The sequence below is a fragment of the Stegastes partitus genome, unplaced genomic scaffold (assembly GCF_000690725.1).
Source record: "Stegastes partitus isolate 25-593 unplaced genomic scaffold, Stegastes_partitus-1.0.2 Scaffold1035, whole genome shotgun sequence".
Classification (NCBI taxonomy): Eukaryota; Metazoa; Chordata; class Actinopteri; family Pomacentridae; genus Stegastes; species Stegastes partitus.
Genome location: NW_007578766.1, coordinates 167,510 through 187,163, shown reverse-complemented (window position 1 = coordinate 187,163; position 19,654 = coordinate 167,510). Strand labels below are relative to the sequence as shown.

The 19,654-nt window shown below is 44.6% G+C and overlaps 2 protein-coding genes across 2 annotated transcripts; both read right to left on the bottom strand.

Moving 5' to 3' along the window:
• Positions 1-1,520: 1,520 nt before the first annotated feature.
• On the bottom strand, positions 1,521-7,237 carry ddost (dolichyl-diphosphooligosaccharide--protein glycosyltransferase subunit (non-catalytic)). The gene is made up of 11 exons (XM_008295269.1): positions 6,982-7,237; positions 5,650-5,760; positions 5,468-5,554; positions 5,271-5,374; positions 4,342-4,436; positions 3,998-4,091; positions 3,551-3,699; positions 3,192-3,339; positions 2,979-3,099; positions 2,320-2,426; positions 1,521-2,142 (listed from the first exon to the last, which is right to left on the bottom strand). Exons 1-11 carry the CDS (start codon positions 7,214-7,216, stop codon positions 1,993-1,995), a joined length of 1,401 nt encoding a protein of 466 aa, XP_008293491.1. The 5' UTR covers positions 7,217-7,237; the 3' UTR covers positions 1,521-1,992.
• Positions 7,238-8,269: 1,032 nt separating this feature from the next.
• Positions 8,270-19,599, bottom strand: zbtb17 (zinc finger and BTB domain containing 17). Its single transcript, XM_008295268.1, has 15 exons — positions 19,448-19,599; positions 17,240-17,489; positions 16,970-17,149; positions 15,820-16,143; positions 15,589-15,678; positions 14,069-14,346; positions 13,050-13,192; positions 12,661-12,961; positions 12,371-12,458; positions 11,398-11,514; positions 11,159-11,279; positions 10,587-10,717; positions 10,159-10,422; positions 9,899-9,988; positions 8,270-9,567 (listed from the first exon to the last, which is right to left on the bottom strand). The coding sequence occupies exons 2-15, from the start codon at positions 17,442-17,444 to the stop codon at positions 9,128-9,130; spliced, it is 2,772 nt and encodes a 923-aa protein (XP_008293490.1). The 5' UTR covers positions 17,445-17,489; positions 19,448-19,599; the 3' UTR covers positions 8,270-9,127.
• Positions 19,600-19,654: the final 55 nt, after the last annotated feature.

The window sequence follows — 19,654 nt, the reverse complement described above, 5'->3', positions numbered from 1 at the left end:
ATGTAAATATAAAGAATAAAAACTTGTAGGATCAATGACTAAAAACAAAATAAACAAATACAAACATAACGGGACAATAACTAAAAACAAAATAAACAAATACAAACATAACGGGACAATAACTAAAAACAAAATAAACAAATACAAACATAACGGGACAATAACTAAAAACAAAAGAAACAAACATAATAGAATTACTAAATGCAAGCAAAAGCCACTGAAAACATCTTTTTCTTAAAAATGTAAATGAGAAGTAAGATTTGATTGAAAAAAAAAAAGACTCTTCCAAACCAACATATGGTTTTCTAAGCAAGTCGAAGAACCTTAAAATAAATTCTGCATTCAACAGACAGCCAGTAAAGGGATGTTTGTGCCAAACAGCCAAAAACATGATTTTTTTTTAGATGTTAGGAGTCTAACAGCAGAGTGTGAAGACCAATACTGGTACACTGAGGTCACAGAAATCCAGTTCACCTGTTTGTCAAATTTTAAAAGATTCAATTCAATTTAAATTCTGTTTTATTTGTATAGTGAAGTTCACAACATATGTCACAGAGCACTTAACACAGTCAGTTTCCTCTGGACTCCCTCTGAGCAAGCAGTCGGCAACGGTGGGAAGGAACCCAAAAAAAAGATGACACCAAGATTCCTTAATGAGCATTAGGATTTGCTGTCAGTGGTCTGAGGTGGCTGGTGATGGTCGTTCTGGTGTTGGAGGCACCAAAAATAATCAGTTCTTCTTGTCATTCAGCAGAAGACAGTTCCTGGAGGCAGGTTGAGGTGGATGCAAGGAGTCGGGTATGTTTGTGTGTCATCTGGGTAGCAGTGAAGGGAGATGTTGCTGCAGAAGATGGAGCCAAAGACGAGCAAAAAATAAAATAAAACGGACCCTACGATGAAATCTTAACAACTCCACAGGTGATTGGAGCAGTAGAGTAGGACACAGACAGAAGAGAACCTGTCTGATGACCATTTCAGCACCGGGCCAGGGATGCCAACACGGTCCTCATCAGGGTTTAAAAGAATGCCAGAGGCTGCCATGCTAAGATCTAAAAGAACTAAAACGGCACAATTACCAGAGTCTAAATACAGCAGCAGGTCAGCGGAAACTTTGATTCTGTGCTCGATGAGCCCTGAAGTCTGATTAGAATTGTTTGATGGTGGTGTTGTGTAAATAGGACAGAATCTATCTAGTCTATCTGTGTGGAGGTTAAATGTGTTTCCTGTGTGGGTTTTCCTCCCACGGTGCAAAGAAGGCTTGGGCCAACAGGTTATTCTAAACTAGCCATAAGTGTGTGTGTGTGTGTGTGTGGCCCTGTGATGGACTGGTGGCCCGTCAGGGTGTCAGAGATAAAAACAGTTCATTTTGTTTTTTCATTCCCTTTTTTTTCGTGTAGATGCACGATTAGTTTGGTGTGAATACTCCACAAGCAAAATAAGTTTAAGGACAGTATGTCACACAGGAAACAAGCTTCAAAGCATAAAGGAGATGATGGCACAGAACAGACAGGAACTCCTACTGAGTGGAATGTCAATATTTTATTGTTAAGATGACTCCAAGTTTTTTTTTTGGAAACACATTAAAGTTTTTATCAAAAACTAACGAGCAGTTGGCATATTCAGTGCATGTAGTTACCACAGCAACCTTTTCTGATTGACAAAATGTGGGTCAAATTTTAACGAGGATTTCGTTTCCAGGCAGATGCTCTACTTGGGAAATAATTTCATCAAATGTAAAGCAACCTCTTACAAACGCTGACTGAATTCCAAACATATAAGGGCTTCTTGGTTTTTTAAAAGTTCAAAAACAGAAACAAACCCGAGCAGTGAATCGCGTTGCAGTCAGCAGCCCTTCTGACCCACCTGGACGCTAATTAGCCGAGTGCCCCAAAACCAGAACAGAAACAGTCCGAGTCTCTGCATCAAGACACAAGTTCACTTCCATATTTCTTCTTGTTTTCCCTCCTTCCCCTCCCCCATCGTTTCTCTCCTTTAGTCTGACTTTTCCTTCTCTTTCATGTGCAGGAAGACGATGCTGAAGACGAACAGTCCCGTCATCATGGAGAAGACGCTGGCGTAGTACGGGAAGGCTGACGGGATGAAGCGCTCGTACTGAGTGTGCTGCAGAGGACGCACCGATACCTGCGGTGGGCAGACAGGTGTAGAACTTAGCAAGTCATACATCAGGTCATGGATGTTATAAACCATCAGTAAGTTGAGGATCTTTCCCATTCCTTTAACAAATAAACTCAACATAAACACGTGGCAGTCGTATCAGTATTTGAGCTTTGCTATGCCCAGGTGGAGGCATTAACTTACCTGAGTAGAGGAATAAAGATGTGTGTATCCCAGTCTGTTGTAGTCCACCTTGAACTGGAACACTCCGTACACGTCAGGCAGCTTGAACTGGACGCTGTATTTACCTCCTGGTACAGAGACAAGGCAGTTATAGTTCGGCCGTACAAATCATTAGGATGCACGACATTCAGGCTGTGAAAATGAATTACAGCTGCGGTAGACAGAAACCTCAAAAGGCATAAAAAGCCAAATGAGAGCTTCCCACCAGATGAACAAATGCATTCGCACATGCTTTACATACGCAGCCAATTACTCGATTGTGACCTCAGTGCCATTTTATAGCAGCAATTCTAAAAGGATTTCCACCCTATTTTCTCCTCAAACTTGTGTAAAGATTTTTGTTGTGTTTCTTTTCCGTTTCTCTCCTTTCTGAGAAGTTCCCTTTGTTCTTTTTGGTTTCTTTGCAGTCTGGCAGGATTTTCTGCCATTTGAATCAGCATCTGCCGATAGAAACGCTCTCATTCTAAAAAGACCGCTCTCAAAGCCATCAGCCATAATCTTACGTCACGGCCAACATGCTGAAAGCTCATCGTGGATTTTTTTGCACATTACATCTAAAAAAAAGTCACTGCCTACTCCAGCTTTACTAAGCCAAACGCTCTACAGGCAACGGGACGCACCATTTTTCTTGAGATAAGTCCTGACGAAGGGGTCGATCCTCACAAACTCCAGCTGAATATCGTCTCCGTCAAAGGGGACCCAGCGGCCCTCGGACAGCATCTCGATGACGATGCTGTACTCCTGTGTGGGTCGGCGTTAGAGCGAATGAGATAAACAGCTAAAAGCCAAACATCTTTAAGGTGATGGTAGTTGGGTAGCATTTTAAAACTTACCACGAGGTCAGTGATGGTGTACGCTGCAGGCGGTGTGGACTCTCCCACGGGGTGATGGGTGACAGCTCCCACTCTCAGGACTCCAGCCTCTTTGAACACCCAGCGAGACAGAGCCTCAGCCAGCTCCATGTTCCCGGTCTGCTCGTGTCTAACAAGGTTCACAACAAGAAGAGGAAGATGTCAGCCACAGAAATGTCATCAGTCATCCGCCTGACGGGAACAATTACTTCTGGACATAAAAATGTCCATAAAAACTAAATTAACCAGGACGTCACTGATGATAGTTTGGATTTAGTGACTGAAGGTTGTCGTATAACACATGACGGAATAAAAGAAAGAATATGAACAGTGACGAGTACCTCTGTGAACCCGGTGTGGCCTTCTGCACAGCAGAGTTGAAGAAGGCATCGCTGAAGAAGTCCAGGGAGCCGCTGAAAACCACTCTGGCGTTGTTTCTGGCCTGGAGGCCGGCGATCAGCAGGGTGTTCTTGCCAACAGCATGAGGATACTGAAGCATGACGAAAACTTAGTGTTTACTGTTGTATTTCATTTCTAATTAAAAAAAAAACCCATGATGCTACCTCTGGCCACTAATGCTCCACCGAGACACATGCCTTCACAAAGCTTAGCGACACATGGGGAACCTCAAACAGTTAAACTCTCACTTTGCTATGTTGTAAAGTTATGACGCAGCCAACCAACAGCTCACTAATCAAGGATGATTACACTTTAAAGGTATTTCTTTTCTGAATATACTTATTCTTAATTCTCTGTCAGACATTATGATCATACGTCAGTGATGTTACCTGAGAGATGGGTCTGTCGGGGAAAAAGGAGTAGGAAGTGGAAGAGCCGGTGAGAATGTCCAGAACAAGAGGGTTGTCTGGGTCTGCAACCATGCTGGAAGGAGGACATGGAAGGTAAATTTATATGGTGTCCATAGAGTAATGCAGGTCATCTCTGAACATCAGTAAACAGATGCAGCATCAACTGTTGCCTCTTTTGACACAAGGTCTTGCTACAGCTAAAGTAACACACGATGAAACCAAGACAGAAACTGTGTTCTACTGGACAGATGTTTAACATACTTCACATTTAGCTCTGCTCATTGTACCATCATTACATTACTACCATGTTGTGTGGTGCTTACCCGACACCCTTGAACAGGACTGGTTTATTGGTGGGTTTTCCAACAATAGTGGGAGCTTTCAGCAGGTTCTCTGGGTCAGCAACAATCAGGGTGTGCTGGAGACAAAAAAACACCATGTAAATAACAATATAGAGGATATACAGACATGACTCGATAATCCGACACTAAATGTAAAACCTTCTTCTATGTCGGATAGCAAGGCTGTCGGATTGTCAAGACGGAGGTCCAGATACGAGGAGGGCTTGATGCTGGAAGGCTCATTAGTTGTTCATTATTGTTCATAGTTGTTATAATAACTAGTGTATTGTTAGAACACGACGCATCGCTGGATTTCAGCCTAAGCCCCGTCAGAGCGCTGCCCCGGGGTGGAAGTGTCCAGAACACACAGGCAGTACTTGGCTGCTGATGCTAGTTTAGTTAGCGCTCACACTTCTGTTTCCTCCATCGGTGGCGGCGGGGGAGTGGCAGATACGCTCCACCGTTACCATCCATGTTTACTTCCATAAACACTGAGCACGCTCGCTGCGTGTGACGTCGTCGTGTCCTCTTCTGCGCATGCGGGACACTTTTGGGTCGTATGAAGTTCACACAGCAGATCACATACAAGTCGCATTGAACTGGAAACGTGAAGGAAGTCACAAAGAAATCCTCATTGAGCATCAAGTCCTGCAGTGTGAACGTAGCCAATCTGTGGGATTGTTCAGTCAGATAATACGCCGTCATCCTGATTGGTGACATTAAATGTCATGTCGGAGTCACAATCCAAGGCTGTCGTTATGTTAAGGCTGTTTTTATGGGTTCTGTTCGTTTTTCCTAGGATTGTTAAGGGTCGGATTATCGAGTCACGACTGTATGTTATTTATAATATATCCGAGGACTTAACTTGTGAAGCGTAAATGTGCCCACTGTCTGGAGACCAAACTGTTTACCTCTCCGGGATCAGACACGTCGTAGTGGTGATGGTCGATGACGGCAGTCTTCTCCTCATCAAACTCAATGCCACACTCGCTGCCCAGCTCCCTCAGAGGGTCGCCTGTGCAACACGGAAATAAATATGCATGACAAGGTTGCAATAGTTTTTTAAAGGAAGTAACACTGGAACAAAAGCTGCACTAAACCAACTGACCGATATCTGAACTGGCAGCGACCAGGACATTGCCTCCACCGTCAATGAAGGACGTAATGGTCTCCACGTTTATATTTCCACCAAAGTCTGCAGAAGATGAGAAGAAGCAGATTTCACAGACTGTTTCAAGAAAGCAAACACAAGCCATAAAGATGTTGTTGAGCTAAGCGTGTGAAATTTACCCTCAACCGATGGTGAGAAGATGATCAGATGGTCGTACAGGAACTGTCCGTACTTGATCAGAGACAGAGAGGGATCATCAGCCGTCTTGAATGTGAGGTCAAAGCCGCGATCTGCAAAGGAGAGATGCGTTAGAACATTGGGATGCTCATCAAGTGTCGGCACACTGAATTCCTGAGGAGAGAGGACCTTTGTACTACAACAGCGTTTAACGTTTGCAATAAATCGTGTGTGACCAACAGTCAGTAATTACTAATCAGTCCTTGTAAGTGAAACAGCTGGAGATGCATAAACAAGTGAATTATTATGTACATATACCATGTTAACATTCTGGCAATAGCTGTACGTATATTCTTAACATAAATCGATCAGTTGCATTGAGCACAAAATAGATTTTTTGGTGTTAGTCTAACAGGACGGTATTTGCTCTTTGGCAGAAACTATCATCTCCTCAAAACCTTTTGCGTTCATACAGCCTCTTATCATCACACCCCCGTGTTTCACTGTCAGGAGGACTATCTATGCACGGTTACGTTTTGTGCAGGAAAAACCAGTTGATTTTCTGGATACCCTCCAGAGAGGCTGGTAATATCCACCGTCCTTCACCGCTGTGCCAGATCTGAGGCCTGTCAGGTTTTCAAAGTAGTGTTGCTGTTTGTGCCTACATTTGAGAAGGACCGTATTGTTAGTACAAAGGCTCGATCTAAACCTCCTGATTACTGCTGTAACAGTTTAAAGTGATTTTTAGTTGGTCCTGGATATTTTTGAGAAGCCTCTCGATCAGATTTTTTAGCTCCTTTGGCACTTTTTTTCCACTTGAAGCTATGAAGCCCACATAGACACAGCCCACAGGTCCAAACCTGAGAAGGTTCTGGTGTTAACAGGTTATCATGTAATCAGGACATTGGAAATCGCAGAGTTTTGCTTCCATGATCACAGGTTTCCTCATGTGTGTGTGTCAGTGATCACAGGTGAGCTCACCTTTGTGGAGCTTCTACTTCGGGGCCTGTATTCTTAATGTAGTTTTTCTAAAGTATTTGTTTTTGGTTGTTCACAGGAGGAAACACTCACTGTTCAACTAAGAAGTGATGCAATTATTAAGAGGTGGTACCATTTTGAATAAACGATATTTCACAGAGGTTTCTTCCCTTCTAGTGTCTGCTGTAATGCTAAGCTAACATTAGCATCCCTGCTATGCTGCACGGCTGGTCGACCGGCTGCAGCGGCTACACCTGCAGACACCTGACACAAGCTGTGGAGGAACTATAAGCTTGCTATAAACCAGAACTCATGAGGGTGAGTGTGTGTGGAGAAAGCACGGCTGTTGTACCGACCTGCCAGACTGCGGAAGAAGATTGAATGGGTGTCTCTGATGTTCAGGTTGTCCAGCAGCACCAGCGTCTTGCCGTCGGCCAGAGCACAGTGCAGCATAGAGACTAGCGACAGCAGCAGAAAAACATTGTTGTCCAAACGTCTGAACCGCCGTGAGCTCATCGTTTCGGTTCGTCTCTTCGATACCGATAAAGAAGTGGACCGGTTCGTCTGCACGACTGCTGTCAACGCCGCCATTTTGCTGCAGTAGTCGACGTCAGCGTTAGCAGCGTCGACTCACCTCTGACCCCCGACGTCCAGCCAATCACAGACGGGAACGCGTCTCCCTGACTGCCACTCGACCAATGGGAGGAGAGCTTTGTTGTCAGTTCTACAGAATCAGATTTAATGGCCAAGTGCGTTAACAACATAGAGGGAGTTTGGTTCCGGCTGTTGGTGTCGCCCGAGGAATGAGCAGGGAAAAGAATAATAAAGTAAAATAACTATAGAAAGAAAAAATAAAAATAAAATAAATAGTAATAATAAAAAGTAAAGTAAGACAAATATATACAATAATATACACATCTAGTAGAAAAAAAACGCATGTACAGTGGGGACTGAAAAGACAATGTGTGGATGTTAATGACCAGTGGTTTTATGAGTCACCTAATTGACTGAAAATATCACTCTCACATTCTTTGCACAGGTTTTTGTGAAGTGATACCGTGTCGCTGCTGATAATTAGGCTGAAAACAGTAATAAATATATAAACCAAAGTGTTGAGCTGTATTCATATGAAGTGACTTACGTCCCCTACTGATGGTAACCGTGTGTTTTCCACACATACCTGCAATATTCTGACATCCTGCCTCTCATCATGGTCCTCCAGCTGCAGTGTGTCAGACAGAAAAGCCCTGCAGAGGATAGTTAATGAGGCTGAGGGGCATCAGTTTCCCTCACCTCTGTCCAGGAACTTCTCCAGAGCAGGAGCAGGACCCTGAACATGGTCAGGGACTCCTCACACCCTCTCCATGACCTGCTGCCATCAGGAGCGTTAAAGGAAGAACCTCCAGACTGATCAACAGCTTCATGCCACCAGCTGTCAGAATGCTGAGCTGCTGATCCAGATGTGCACACACTTGTTTATTTAAATTGCTTTTAGTTGTTGGATCCTGAAGTAACGCTCTCTCATCCTGCCTGTACCGCTGTGTATGTACAGCCACATGACAATAAACTGGATTTGATTTTAATGCACCAACTCCATCAGGTGATGTATTGTTGCTACGACAACAACGTCACATAAAGCCGGTCGGACTGTGATCATTCTTTATTGAGCTGATGGTGACATAAAGAGGGTCTGAGAAAGGTTACAGATATTTAATGGAGCATTGAACAGGTGTTAATATAGTCAGACAAAACCATGACACACACCCACCGGTGACGGGAAACTGTCGCATCAGAAAGACAAAGAAGCTGTCTTGGTTTCAATGTGAAACTGAAAATTACCGACCAGTTTGTCATCACCACGTTTCACATTTCCTTGTCTAATCAGAGGTATTAAGAGTCTTTGAGTACACATTCCAAATACACAAATATTACACGAGCACAGACGACACCTCACTTCTGCAGAAGGTGCTTTTTGTCCATCACTTAACTCTTCAGTACCGCTACACGTTCATGTAGGTCCTCTTTGTATAACACGCTTTGCATGAAAATACTTCAACTAAGTACAACAAAATACTTTCAGTGTTTAAGGAAAATGTACATATTTCAACGGAGCATTGGAAAAATAGCACAGAGAGGTCTTTGTTAAAGTTATATTAGGCAACACAAAACTGTGATCTAGATGCTTTATACAAAGGACGAAGCATGATCCTACATTTCATTCTAAAAATAAACAGACGTTACAAATTTGTGTAACCATCTCTGTAAGAATTCTCAACATTTACCAAAAGTCCGGTTCCCACCTTGTTTGCCAGGATTAGGTCGGCAAAAACACGGTGGAGGACCTTCAGTTACAGATAAAAATTGTTTAGGAAAGCAGAATGTTAAGAATCCAGTTTAGATTTAACGCTGACGCGTCTCACACGCTTCGCATCTCCTTCTCCTTCTATAACTTTGCTTTCTGTTACGTGCAATACTTCATACAATCGTCACAAATCTTTCGTACTACGCTCGACTCTCACATTCCATCTCTTCTTTTTCCTCCTCTGTTTCTTTTCCATCTGTTTGGAGCTCAGTGTGGTTTTCTGCCTGTCCATCCTCCTCCTCCTCCTCCTCCTCCTCCTCCTCCTCGTGAATGACCTCCGCTGACCTTCCTTGTCCTTGTGTTCCCGCCACCATCCCTCCTGCTGCTGCCTGTCCATCTCCGTCTTGGGCACGGAAGATGAGCTCTCCTTCCTGGATGACCTGTTCAGGTGTGGGTTGCCATGTTGTCGCAGAATCCCCTTCAGCAGTGGTGGCGGCAGTGTACTGGTAAAAGTCAGAGTCTGCCTGAAACATGACCAGGGCCTGAGCTGTGTGGATGCGAACATGCTGAGCTAAGGAGCTGGCGTCCAAGAATTTATCACCGCACGAGTCACAAGCGTACAAGATCTGGGTGTTGGGGTCTGGGAACAGAAGAAGAGATGAAAAACATAGTGAGCCTTCACGTGCACATTTCTCATTATGTGTTTTCCTAAAAGTAAAAATCTATTGGGTGGCACGGTGGTTCGAACTGTCACAGCGAGAAGATCCCTGGTTTGCATGTTCTCCCCGTGCAGCGTGGGTTCTCTCCAGGTTCTCTGGCTTCTTCCCACAGTCCACAAACATCCATCCATCCATCATCTCTACACTTTAATCCTCACTAGGGTCATGGGGGGCTGGATTCTATCCCAGCTGATTTAGGGTGAAGACAATTCCAACACAGATGTCTGAGTTATTACAAAGCACCCGTCTTACCTGCTTCTTGCACTTTCTCGACTGCCTTGGTGATCTCAGCTTTCAAAGCCTCGGTCTCATCTGCAGACACTGAAGCAGCCACTGGAACCACTGTTAGCACACACACAAACAAACAAACACTCGTCACCGTCTCTTCCCTTTGGACCTTTCATCATCTACAAACGTGCAGGGTGCTGTCTGTGGCATCGATAGCCAAGTATGCTGACATTTCTTTAAAACAAAACAAAACACCGAGCTGTGTCTCGAAGATGCTGTCTGACCTGTCAGCTGAGCTACAGCGCTGGCTGCCAGGGCCTCTGTCGCCAGGGTGACGATGTCCTCCGTGGTAACCGTGACTATGTTGATCTCGCTGTCGGAGGTGGACGCCCCGGCGCATCCATCGGCTCCCTCCTCTGCGCTTCCCCCGGCTACCACCAGCCGCTTCATGCCGGCTTTGCCCTGGTGGACGGTCTTGACGTGGGAGCGCAGATTGTCCACACGGTTGAACCCTCGGCCGCATTTATCACACAGGAAAGGCTTCTCCCCTGAGACGGCAGGACAGGGAGAAGGAGCTGAATACTTAAAGGTGAAGGTTGTGTGTTCTGCTTGATGCAGATGAGGTATCTACACAGACTCTCCTGCTCAACAGCTCAGTGTCAGTCTCACTATTCAAAGCCTCACAGTTAAATGATTCAGGCTTTGTCCTCACCTGTGTGGATGATGATGTGCTTCGACAGGTCTCCCACATTGACAAAGGCCTTGTTGCACATCTGACACTTGTGTGGGCGGACGTTGTCGTGGTGGCGAATGTGATTGGCCAGTTGACTGGACTGCACGAACCTGTCCAGAAAGACATCTCACCTCAGTCGTCTGGCTTTCTCACACATTTAAGCTTACAATCTCAATTCATCAAATCCTAAACAAATTACGTTTTAAAAACCTGATGTGTGTTTTTTACTTTTTTAATTGTGAAACATTTCAATAAACCTCCCTCAGACTACTGCTAAGTGGGCATCTCAAAGATCACATCACCTAAAGTCAGCGTCTGTGAGCTGGAAGTTCAGCCAATCACAATCTTTTTCCAAACGGTCACACACATGACCTGTGATTGCTATTTTTCCCGATGAGAGTCCAAACTTTTAACCAGTGAATCCTTTCTGTTCCCCCTTTATATATTTTCAGACATCCGTGCTGGAGCTCTGGTTATGTTTTCTGAGGAATAAGCGACTTCTAAACACTTCTTGCAGCTTCACTCTAGTCCATCTTTCCTGCCGCGCTGACCTTTTGCCACAGCGATCGCAGACGTAAGGTTTCTCTCCCGTGTGCTGCCGGACGTGAGCGATGAGGGAGCTGGCCTGGGTGAAGGCCTTGCCGCAGATAAGACAGACGCAGGGTTTCTCCCCTGTAACACATGAATAGTTTCCTCATTAGGTTAGGAAGTAGATCATACTCGTGTGTTGTTTCAGACTGGAAAATGAGCATAATTCCTCCTGTAATGTGTCTGAATGTCACGGGAGTACCTGTATGGATGCGCTCATGCCGCTGCAGAGCTCCAGGGTCGCTAAAAGCTCTCTGGCAGTGCACACAGATGTATGGTTTCTCCCCACTGTGGACCCGCAGGTGCCTCTTTAGATTTCCTAGAAAGCAGTTACCATCACACAAAGGTTAGCAAACAGCTCAAAGCAAAGGAACAATTCCTGCAGATAACAGTCGACTAAGTCTGATGAATGGATACCATAAATGACCTTTAACCATCTTTTCAATTATAAATTTAACAGCCAAAATTTCTGAAAATGTCAAAGTCAAGAGGCAATTACACATGAGCAAGTTAATAAATTGACATGTAGAAAATATTGCAGTTTTAAGCTTAGGTTTGGCACAAGTTTCAGACAGAATGTGTATCACAGAGGAGTAGTTTACGGATCCTTAAAAAGCTGAAAATCTGACTTCATTTCTACAGCTTCTTTCTACAATAAAGAGCCTAATTTTGGTGACACCGTGCCTTTTAAACCTGTTGGTGAGGTTTTGGGGTTCAGATTGTTAATCTTTCAAATACAAGTCCAAACACCAAAGATACACAACTTACAAAAGAAAGAAGAAGTAAATCCTCAAAAGCTGGACTCAGGAGGTTTGGCTCTTAATTAAAATAAAACAACTTAGTTAATAGTCCATTTTCTGCCTATCAACTAACTGTTTCAGCACAAGGCAATAAAGAACACTGTCATTGGTCAGCATAATTATAGACCTAACCGCCAAGACAAAACGAACTAGATAACTGTGTCGAGTTGGGCAGCAAAGAACACCATCGACACCTTCACTGACTTCTATTCAAAATCACCTTTTTAACCTGGTTACCCTGTATACACCAGCTCAAAAAGTAGAATAATGTGGCAACATCAGTGAAGAGAAGGAAAGGCATTTATTTATTCTGTGCCTCCTGATCTAACTAGTTGGAGTTTGTCATTGAACTGATCTTTATTGGACACTGTTTACCTGAAGTGGTGAACTGTTTGCCACACTCCTTGCACTTCAGAGGCCCGTCTGCAATATGGATTTTCAAATGAGCCTTCAGGTTCCCCAACTACAGAACACAAAACAAAAATGTTCTGTCGCGTTTCAGAGGCAATAAAAAACATTACACATACATATGGTTATTGTAATGCATTTTTAAAAAACAATTAAACACATTATGGCAACAAATGTGTTATAATTACAGTCCAGCCGGTGATGGAAGTGTGTTTTATAAACTAAAGCAGCTGAAGTCAGACTTGTCTGACCGTTACCTGGTTGAAGCGCTTGTCGCAGTGCGGACACTTGTTGCCTTTCTCTGTGTCGTGTGTCTCCAGGTGTCGCATCTTGGCGGTGGGATCAGAGAAAGCTTTCTCACAGTAGTCGCAGTGGTACGGCTTCTCGCCGCTGTGCACCAGCTGGTGGCGCTTCAGGTTGCCCGAAGTGGTGAACAGCTTGCCACACACTTTGCAGCTGTACCGCGCTTCGCCTGTGTGGCGCTTTCGGTGTAGGTTGAGCAAACTGATCTGCCGGTAGCTCTTCCCACACGTGGAGCAGCAGTACGGCTTCAGAGGGCTAGGAGTTAATGAGTTAGAGTTAAACCCTGACAGAGCTCAGTGGACAGCTGTTAGTCGTTAATCTGTGAATGAAGGAAGGATTTCACCTGTGGGTTTTCTCGTGGGCTTTACAAGCTGCGGGGTCGGAGAAAGCCTTGTTGCAGTCTCGGCAGCTGAACGGTTTCTCTCCCGTGTGAATACGCATGTGCCTCTTGAAATTACCTGTGTGGGTGAATTTCTTCCCACAGTCCTAGAAGGAGAAAAACGTGCCATGAAGTTTGACTGACAAAACCTTTTAACGCAAAGACATGCATGTAAATGTAGCTAACAGTCGCATAAAACTCGATTCGTCACCAAGAATTGCTATTTCCCTGTTTGATGCAACTATAACAGATTTAACCTCCTAAACCAGAAAACCCACCCATGGATGTGACCTTTAAATAAATCGCCAAAAATACACTTTCATCATTGAAAGAAAATGTAAAAACAGGAAGAATCGACCAAAGTTCAACTTTGTGACATGACGATTCCTGCGTTACTTATTTGTAAGGTATCGTTTCATATGAAAAAAATCTCCAGATCTAATCAGACAAATGTGATATTCCATCAGAGTCACTTTATTCCACATGTCTCAGTCAAAAATAAACCCTTTGCTTCAAACTCAGTGCACTTTTCAGTCCAACTGAGACGCCCTGTGCTGCAGCCTGACGTTTAGGCTGAACTGCAGGCTGTGTTTACACAGAGCAGGTAGCAGACAACTGTGGAAATAGATTAAAAATGTAAGAATTAAAATATCTATAGTACACATGTTGATTCCACGTTTTTCTATTTTTGCAAAATTAGTAATGTTCTGTCTTCTTCTAGTCATGGTTGTGCTGTTTCCACTGTATTTTGCAGATTAAAAAAAACAACATGGCAAGAGCAAAACGATGGTTTAAAAGCCTTTTGCAAACAGCACCGGGGTTTTCTGGAACGACTGTGATATCACTGCGAGGCAATTCAACACCTCGGAGCAAAATGCTGATGTTAATATTTGTGCACTCACTAAAACAGTAAATTAAAGACGTTACATATTCTTAAACGACTCTTTATTCTTCCCTGCTGCAGCCACGCTGACATGTCTCACCTCACATTTGTGTGTCACAGAGCTGTAAGGCTTTGACTCAGACCGGCTGCTCATAGATGCTGACTGAGCTTGTCTCCCGTCTCGCTCGCTGCTCGGACTGACTCCTCCCACCTGGTGGCCGATCTCGTCATCGTCCTCGTCGAGTCCCTCTTCGTCGTCGGCCTCCCCGTCGCCGGTCTCCACGGAGTCGTCCTCCTGTCCGTCAGCCACCTCCGCCAGCTCTGCCACCTTCTCCTTAGCTGTTGTCTTTGATGGGCCTTCATCCTCTGAGTCGTTGTCTATGAGGACAACAAGAAAAACCAGCTGGAGCCGTGACTGAAGTAGGTATAATAGTTAAGTCAAAGTAGATTTCAGACATCAGATTTTCTAAAACTGTTACCTGGTATTGAGTAAAAGAAGAAACAACACTAGAACAGCCATACAAGCTCTAATCAAACTCTTGTTAAAAAAATTAAATAAAAAATCCTGTTTCTAAATAAATAGAGATGTTGTTTCACCGTCTGAACCCCAAGAACGCTCCTGTCACATGTTTACTTAATGTCGACTCATATGGGAACAACATAACCACGGCCAGAAGTAAAGACAACTCAAAATCTGTTGTAAGTAAGTCGGATATCAAGGCTGTCGGATTGTCCAGACGGAGGTCCAGATACGAGGAGGGCTTGATGCTGGAAGGCTCATTAGTTGTTCATTATTGTTCATAGTTGTTATAATAACTAGTGTGTTGTTAGAACACTACGCATCGCTGGACTTCAGCCTAACTGACCGGTGTGATTGTACACGTTCTGGCCACTTCCACCCCGGGGCAGCGCTCTGACGGGGTGGAAGTGTCCAGAACACACAGGCAGTACTTGGCTGCTGATGCTAGTTTAGTTAGCGCTCACACTTCTGTTTCCTCCATCGGTGGCGGCGGGGGAGTGGCAGATACGCTCCACCGTTACCATCCATGTTTACTTCCATAAACACTGAGCACGCTCGCTGCGTGTGACGTCGTTGTGTCCTCTTCTGCGCATGCGGGACACTTTTGGCTCGTATGAAGTTCACACAGCAGATCACATACAAGTCGCATTGAACTGGAAACGTGAAGGAAGTCACAAAGAAATCCTCATTGAGCATCAAGTCCTGCAGTGTGAACGTAGCCAATCTGTGGGATTGTTCAGTCAGATAATACGCCGTCATCCTGATTGGTGACATTAAATGTCATGTCGGAGTCACAATCCAAGGCTGTCGCTATGTTCAGGCTGTTTTTATGGGTTCTGTTGGTTTTTCCTAAAAACCAAAAAGGTTTAGGATTGTTAAGGGTCGATTATCGAGTCACGACTGTATCTTATTCTTAGATTTGGTTTTGTTGTCAGACAGAAGTTAAAATCACACGACCCTTTCTCTGTTTTTACTTCTGCTCTCTATGACAAACAGTGTAACTGTATAGATTTTTCATTGACATACTTTTCCAACCTGCTGGTTTTGGGGTTCAGACGGTTTTGCAGCTGGGACACGCTAAACTAGCACAGCCTGCTCACCAGGTGGGAAGTTTCTTCGAGGAGGTTTTCTGATTCTTCTCCCTCGAGAGCTTATGTACGACGAGCTGCCTGCAGATTTTAACTGTGACTCTGTAGGAAGATTCAACAACATCGACATCTTATAATTAAATCATTAAGTAAAGGCTCTAAGCTGTTATTCAGACTGCTAGCATCATGTTGGACTTTAGCTTAATGACTAGTTCAGAAGACTTTCTATAAATATGAGTTTACTGGGTGCGTAGTCGGCGTCAGAGGGGTCATCCTGAAAGCCGGGTGCTTCTCGTACAGCCTGTTCCTCCTCATTCTTGACGGATATCTTCTTCTGAGAGGCTTTGGGGGGTCGTCCACGGCTCGAGTGGGTTCTGGCGGGGACAGGTAGAGAAACAGTCTGCTGTGTTTCAGAACAGACGTCGTCTTCCTTCGACGCGTCCTGACTCTGTGTGGGGTCTTTGTCAACGATGGGAGCGCTCAGAGGATGCTCCTCTGCTTGTGACGCTGCTTCTGACAGATGGTTCTCCAGGTCCTCCTTCTGCTCTCCTTCACGAGTTTTATCATCTGTGTTTTTAAAGAACAAATGGAGAGGTTGTTTCTTTAAAACTGAAAGGCGTGGACAATTACTGGATTCATTTTTTACACTTTGATTATAGAATCTAACTGCAGGGCTGAGAATCAGTCACATTACATCATTAACCAGAACACCGTTCATCATTTGAAGCTCCTTCTGGCTGCTTCTTTCCTCATATTGCAGATAAAGATTCGTACTGACTGCTACCAACCAAGTAGGTGTCAAACTTGGGCCCGCGGGCCAAATCTGGCCTGCAGTGTAATTATATCTGACCCGCCGGTATATATAGCACATGCACTGCTAGTACTACACATCCCAGAATGCTCTGCTAGTGCGTTGGTGCATAACACAGAGAGGCATAAGAGTTTTATTTTTTTATTCATTTAATTAAACATAAGAAACGAACACCACTGATGTGTCTGTTATTTGAAATTTGAGTTCTCATGTGCTCATAATATTAAGTTTTGCTTGTTCTAGATTCAATGTTTGTGTTTAATGTTAAAGCAAAACTTAAGTTTGATTCCATATGAGAAAGTTTATCATCGAGTCCGGCCCACGACTCAGAACCAGTTTTTGATTTTAGCCCTCAGTGTTTTTGAGTTTGACATCCATGAAGCAGACAGTGGATCATCAGCCAAACACCCTGCAGGTAGTTAAAGGAGGATAACTGATGGTTTTGCCAAAACTTTTATTCCTGAGTTGAGGACAGTAAGTGTTGATTTACGAGGTAGAAATTGTAAACAAATTTGATGCATTCACTGTTAAAGTCAATAATCCTGAGTGTTTGAGACACTAGTCCATGAAGACTGGACTCACCAACAGCAAAATCCAGCGTTATGAGGGACGGAGCTTGGTTTGACATCGACTGGTACGCAGAACATGCATTCACGATTTCTTGCATCTGTAGAAAGTGAGCGACCGACAGCACGTCCTCTACGTTCTGTGGACTTAAACTCAGCTTAGCCGTGTACATAAACTCCAGGACCTGACCCAAACCTGCAAAGATAATCACCAAGATGAGTCAAATGAGTTACTTACATACACGATGTGAGAATGTGCAGGTATATGTAGTGGACCGCCACCCACCTGCTGCATTGCTAATATCAAGATGCACCACATCTTTCTGGTCCAAGAACAGGGTGCGGAAGTAGACGCTGCAGGCTGCCAGTACAGCTTTGTGAGCCTTGAAGTCCACCCCGTCCACAACAAAGGTGCAGTCACACAGCAGGCCCTGCTTGCGCTGCTTGTTGAGCTGCTCCAGAACCTTCCCGCTGTGCCACGGGAACTCCATCGTCCTGAAGGCTTGAGGACGGTGCAAGAGGCTGGCGGGCACAAGCTTCGAGGATAAAATACATCACATGTGGTACTCTGGGTAAATCTGTGTGTGTACATCAGCATCGTCTCTTTGTTAAGTCAGTGTTGTTCACCCTGATACGATGATGTAGCATGATGTAGAGCGTAGCAACGCTTTTTAACTTCAACTAAGTGATAAATCGATCCAGTGTGGGAGACAATACGAGACAAAATACAGGCTTTCAGTATTAAAAAAGATCAGCAATGACTTCAAAAACTATACTCTAATTCTTTACACAAACAAAATGAAGCATGAAATCTGTAATCAGTATTTTTTACAGATCTTGAATATCCCATCATACTGTACTAAACCTACAGGAACCACAGCAGGAACTATTTCACATAAACCCAGAACCGAGGAAGGTCTGGTGTTCATAGTGTTTGTGCAGTGAGGCTGGGCTGCAAGGTGGCTCGGTGGTTAGCATCGTCGCCTCACTGCAAGAGGGTCGCTGGTGAGGACACCTGGGATCTTTCTGCGTGAAGTCTCCATGTTCTCCCCGTGCAGCGTGGGTTCTCTCTGGGTTCTCCCACACATTCCAAAAATATCCATCAATCCATCCTTTAGCTATGCACCGCGTAATGCTCTCTAGGGTGGTGGGGGCTGGAGTATATCCCAGCTGACTCAGGGTGAAGGCAGGTTCACCTGGACAGGTAACCAGTCTATCACAGGGCTACACTTAGAGACAGACAACCAAGCACACTCACATTCACACCTACGGACAATTTACAATCACCAATTAACCTCAGCACGTTTCTGGACTGTGGGAGGAAGCCGGAGAACCCGGAGAGAACCCACGCTGCACGGGGAGAACATGGAGACTCCACGCAGGAAGATCCCGGGTGTCTTCACCGGGACGCGAACCGGCGACCTTCTAGCTGTGAGGCGTCCAGAAACATGCTGAGGTTAATTGGTGATTGTAAATTGTCCGTAGGTGTGAATGTGAGTGTGCTTGGTTGTCTGTCTCTAAGTGTAGCCCTGTGATAGACTGGTTACCTGTCCAGGTGTCCCCTGCCCTGGGATAGGCTCCGCCCCCTGTGACCCTAGTGAGGATTAAGCGGTGTATAGATGATGGATGGATGCAGTGAGGCTACTTGGGAATCTGAGGTTTACTCGATTTAGTTTCTGCTATGTGGTCTGCATTTACAATTTATTCCAAAGTGTTTGCTTTTGATTTTTTATTAAGACTAAACACTACACTTGTCAACTTGGAAATTATACAATTACTAAAAAGTGAAAAACTGTTGAACTGTTTGACATTTAAGTGATGTTGCTCAGTGATGTATTCACGTCTCCTACTGCCAGAAAAGAGCAGAAGGAAACTATTCTTATTACAGACTGACATGTGGACTTATAGGCTGTGACCACTTTAGAAAAAGAAAACACAGTAACTTCATTCTACAATTTATTCTTCATCTTATGTAATAAACAGAAGGTTTTAGTACCAACTGTGTTATATATAAACATCAAACAAGCACCTCAGCTGTCCTGTGAAGGTGTGTTTGGAGAGTTGTCTGGACTCAGGCTCCTTCAGCAGACCATCAATAATAACTGTGACATGGAGAAGACCTCCAGCTTAACCGGGGCTCTAACAACGACCAGTACACCTCACTAACACGATGTGAGGAACTTTAACCACCACGAGCTGCGACGTCTACACCAGAGTTGAGCTTTAACTCATCTCCAGATGTCGTGACCCGAACTTCAGCCTCACGACGTGTTCTGACAGTTCGGTTTGACGGTGCGAGACATCGATTACAATTCCTCCATCCTTGCAGCTTTGCTATCAGGGATTAATTTAGCTTGCCTACATACATGTCGAACGGGAACAAGATGGCGGCCCGAGGCGCAGGGCCTGCCTACAGCTCTTGTTGTTTTCGCAGCTACCTCGCCGTTTTCGCTCCGAAGAAGCGCCATTTTACAGAAACTAGCTCCCGCATTACCTGCTTGTTGTCGCTCCTTGGCTCCGGCTTCCACCCGCCGGACCGGGCGCTGCTGCGGAGTGTTTGACTGAGTTAGGAAAAACAAATCCAATCGAGTTTTTCGGTGATCGATCCTGGCCCTCTCACTCCATCCGCCGCCATCTTCCTCTCTCTGATCGATTGATAGGGACCGGCCGGATGTATGGCAGGAGCAGGCGCAGTGTGGAC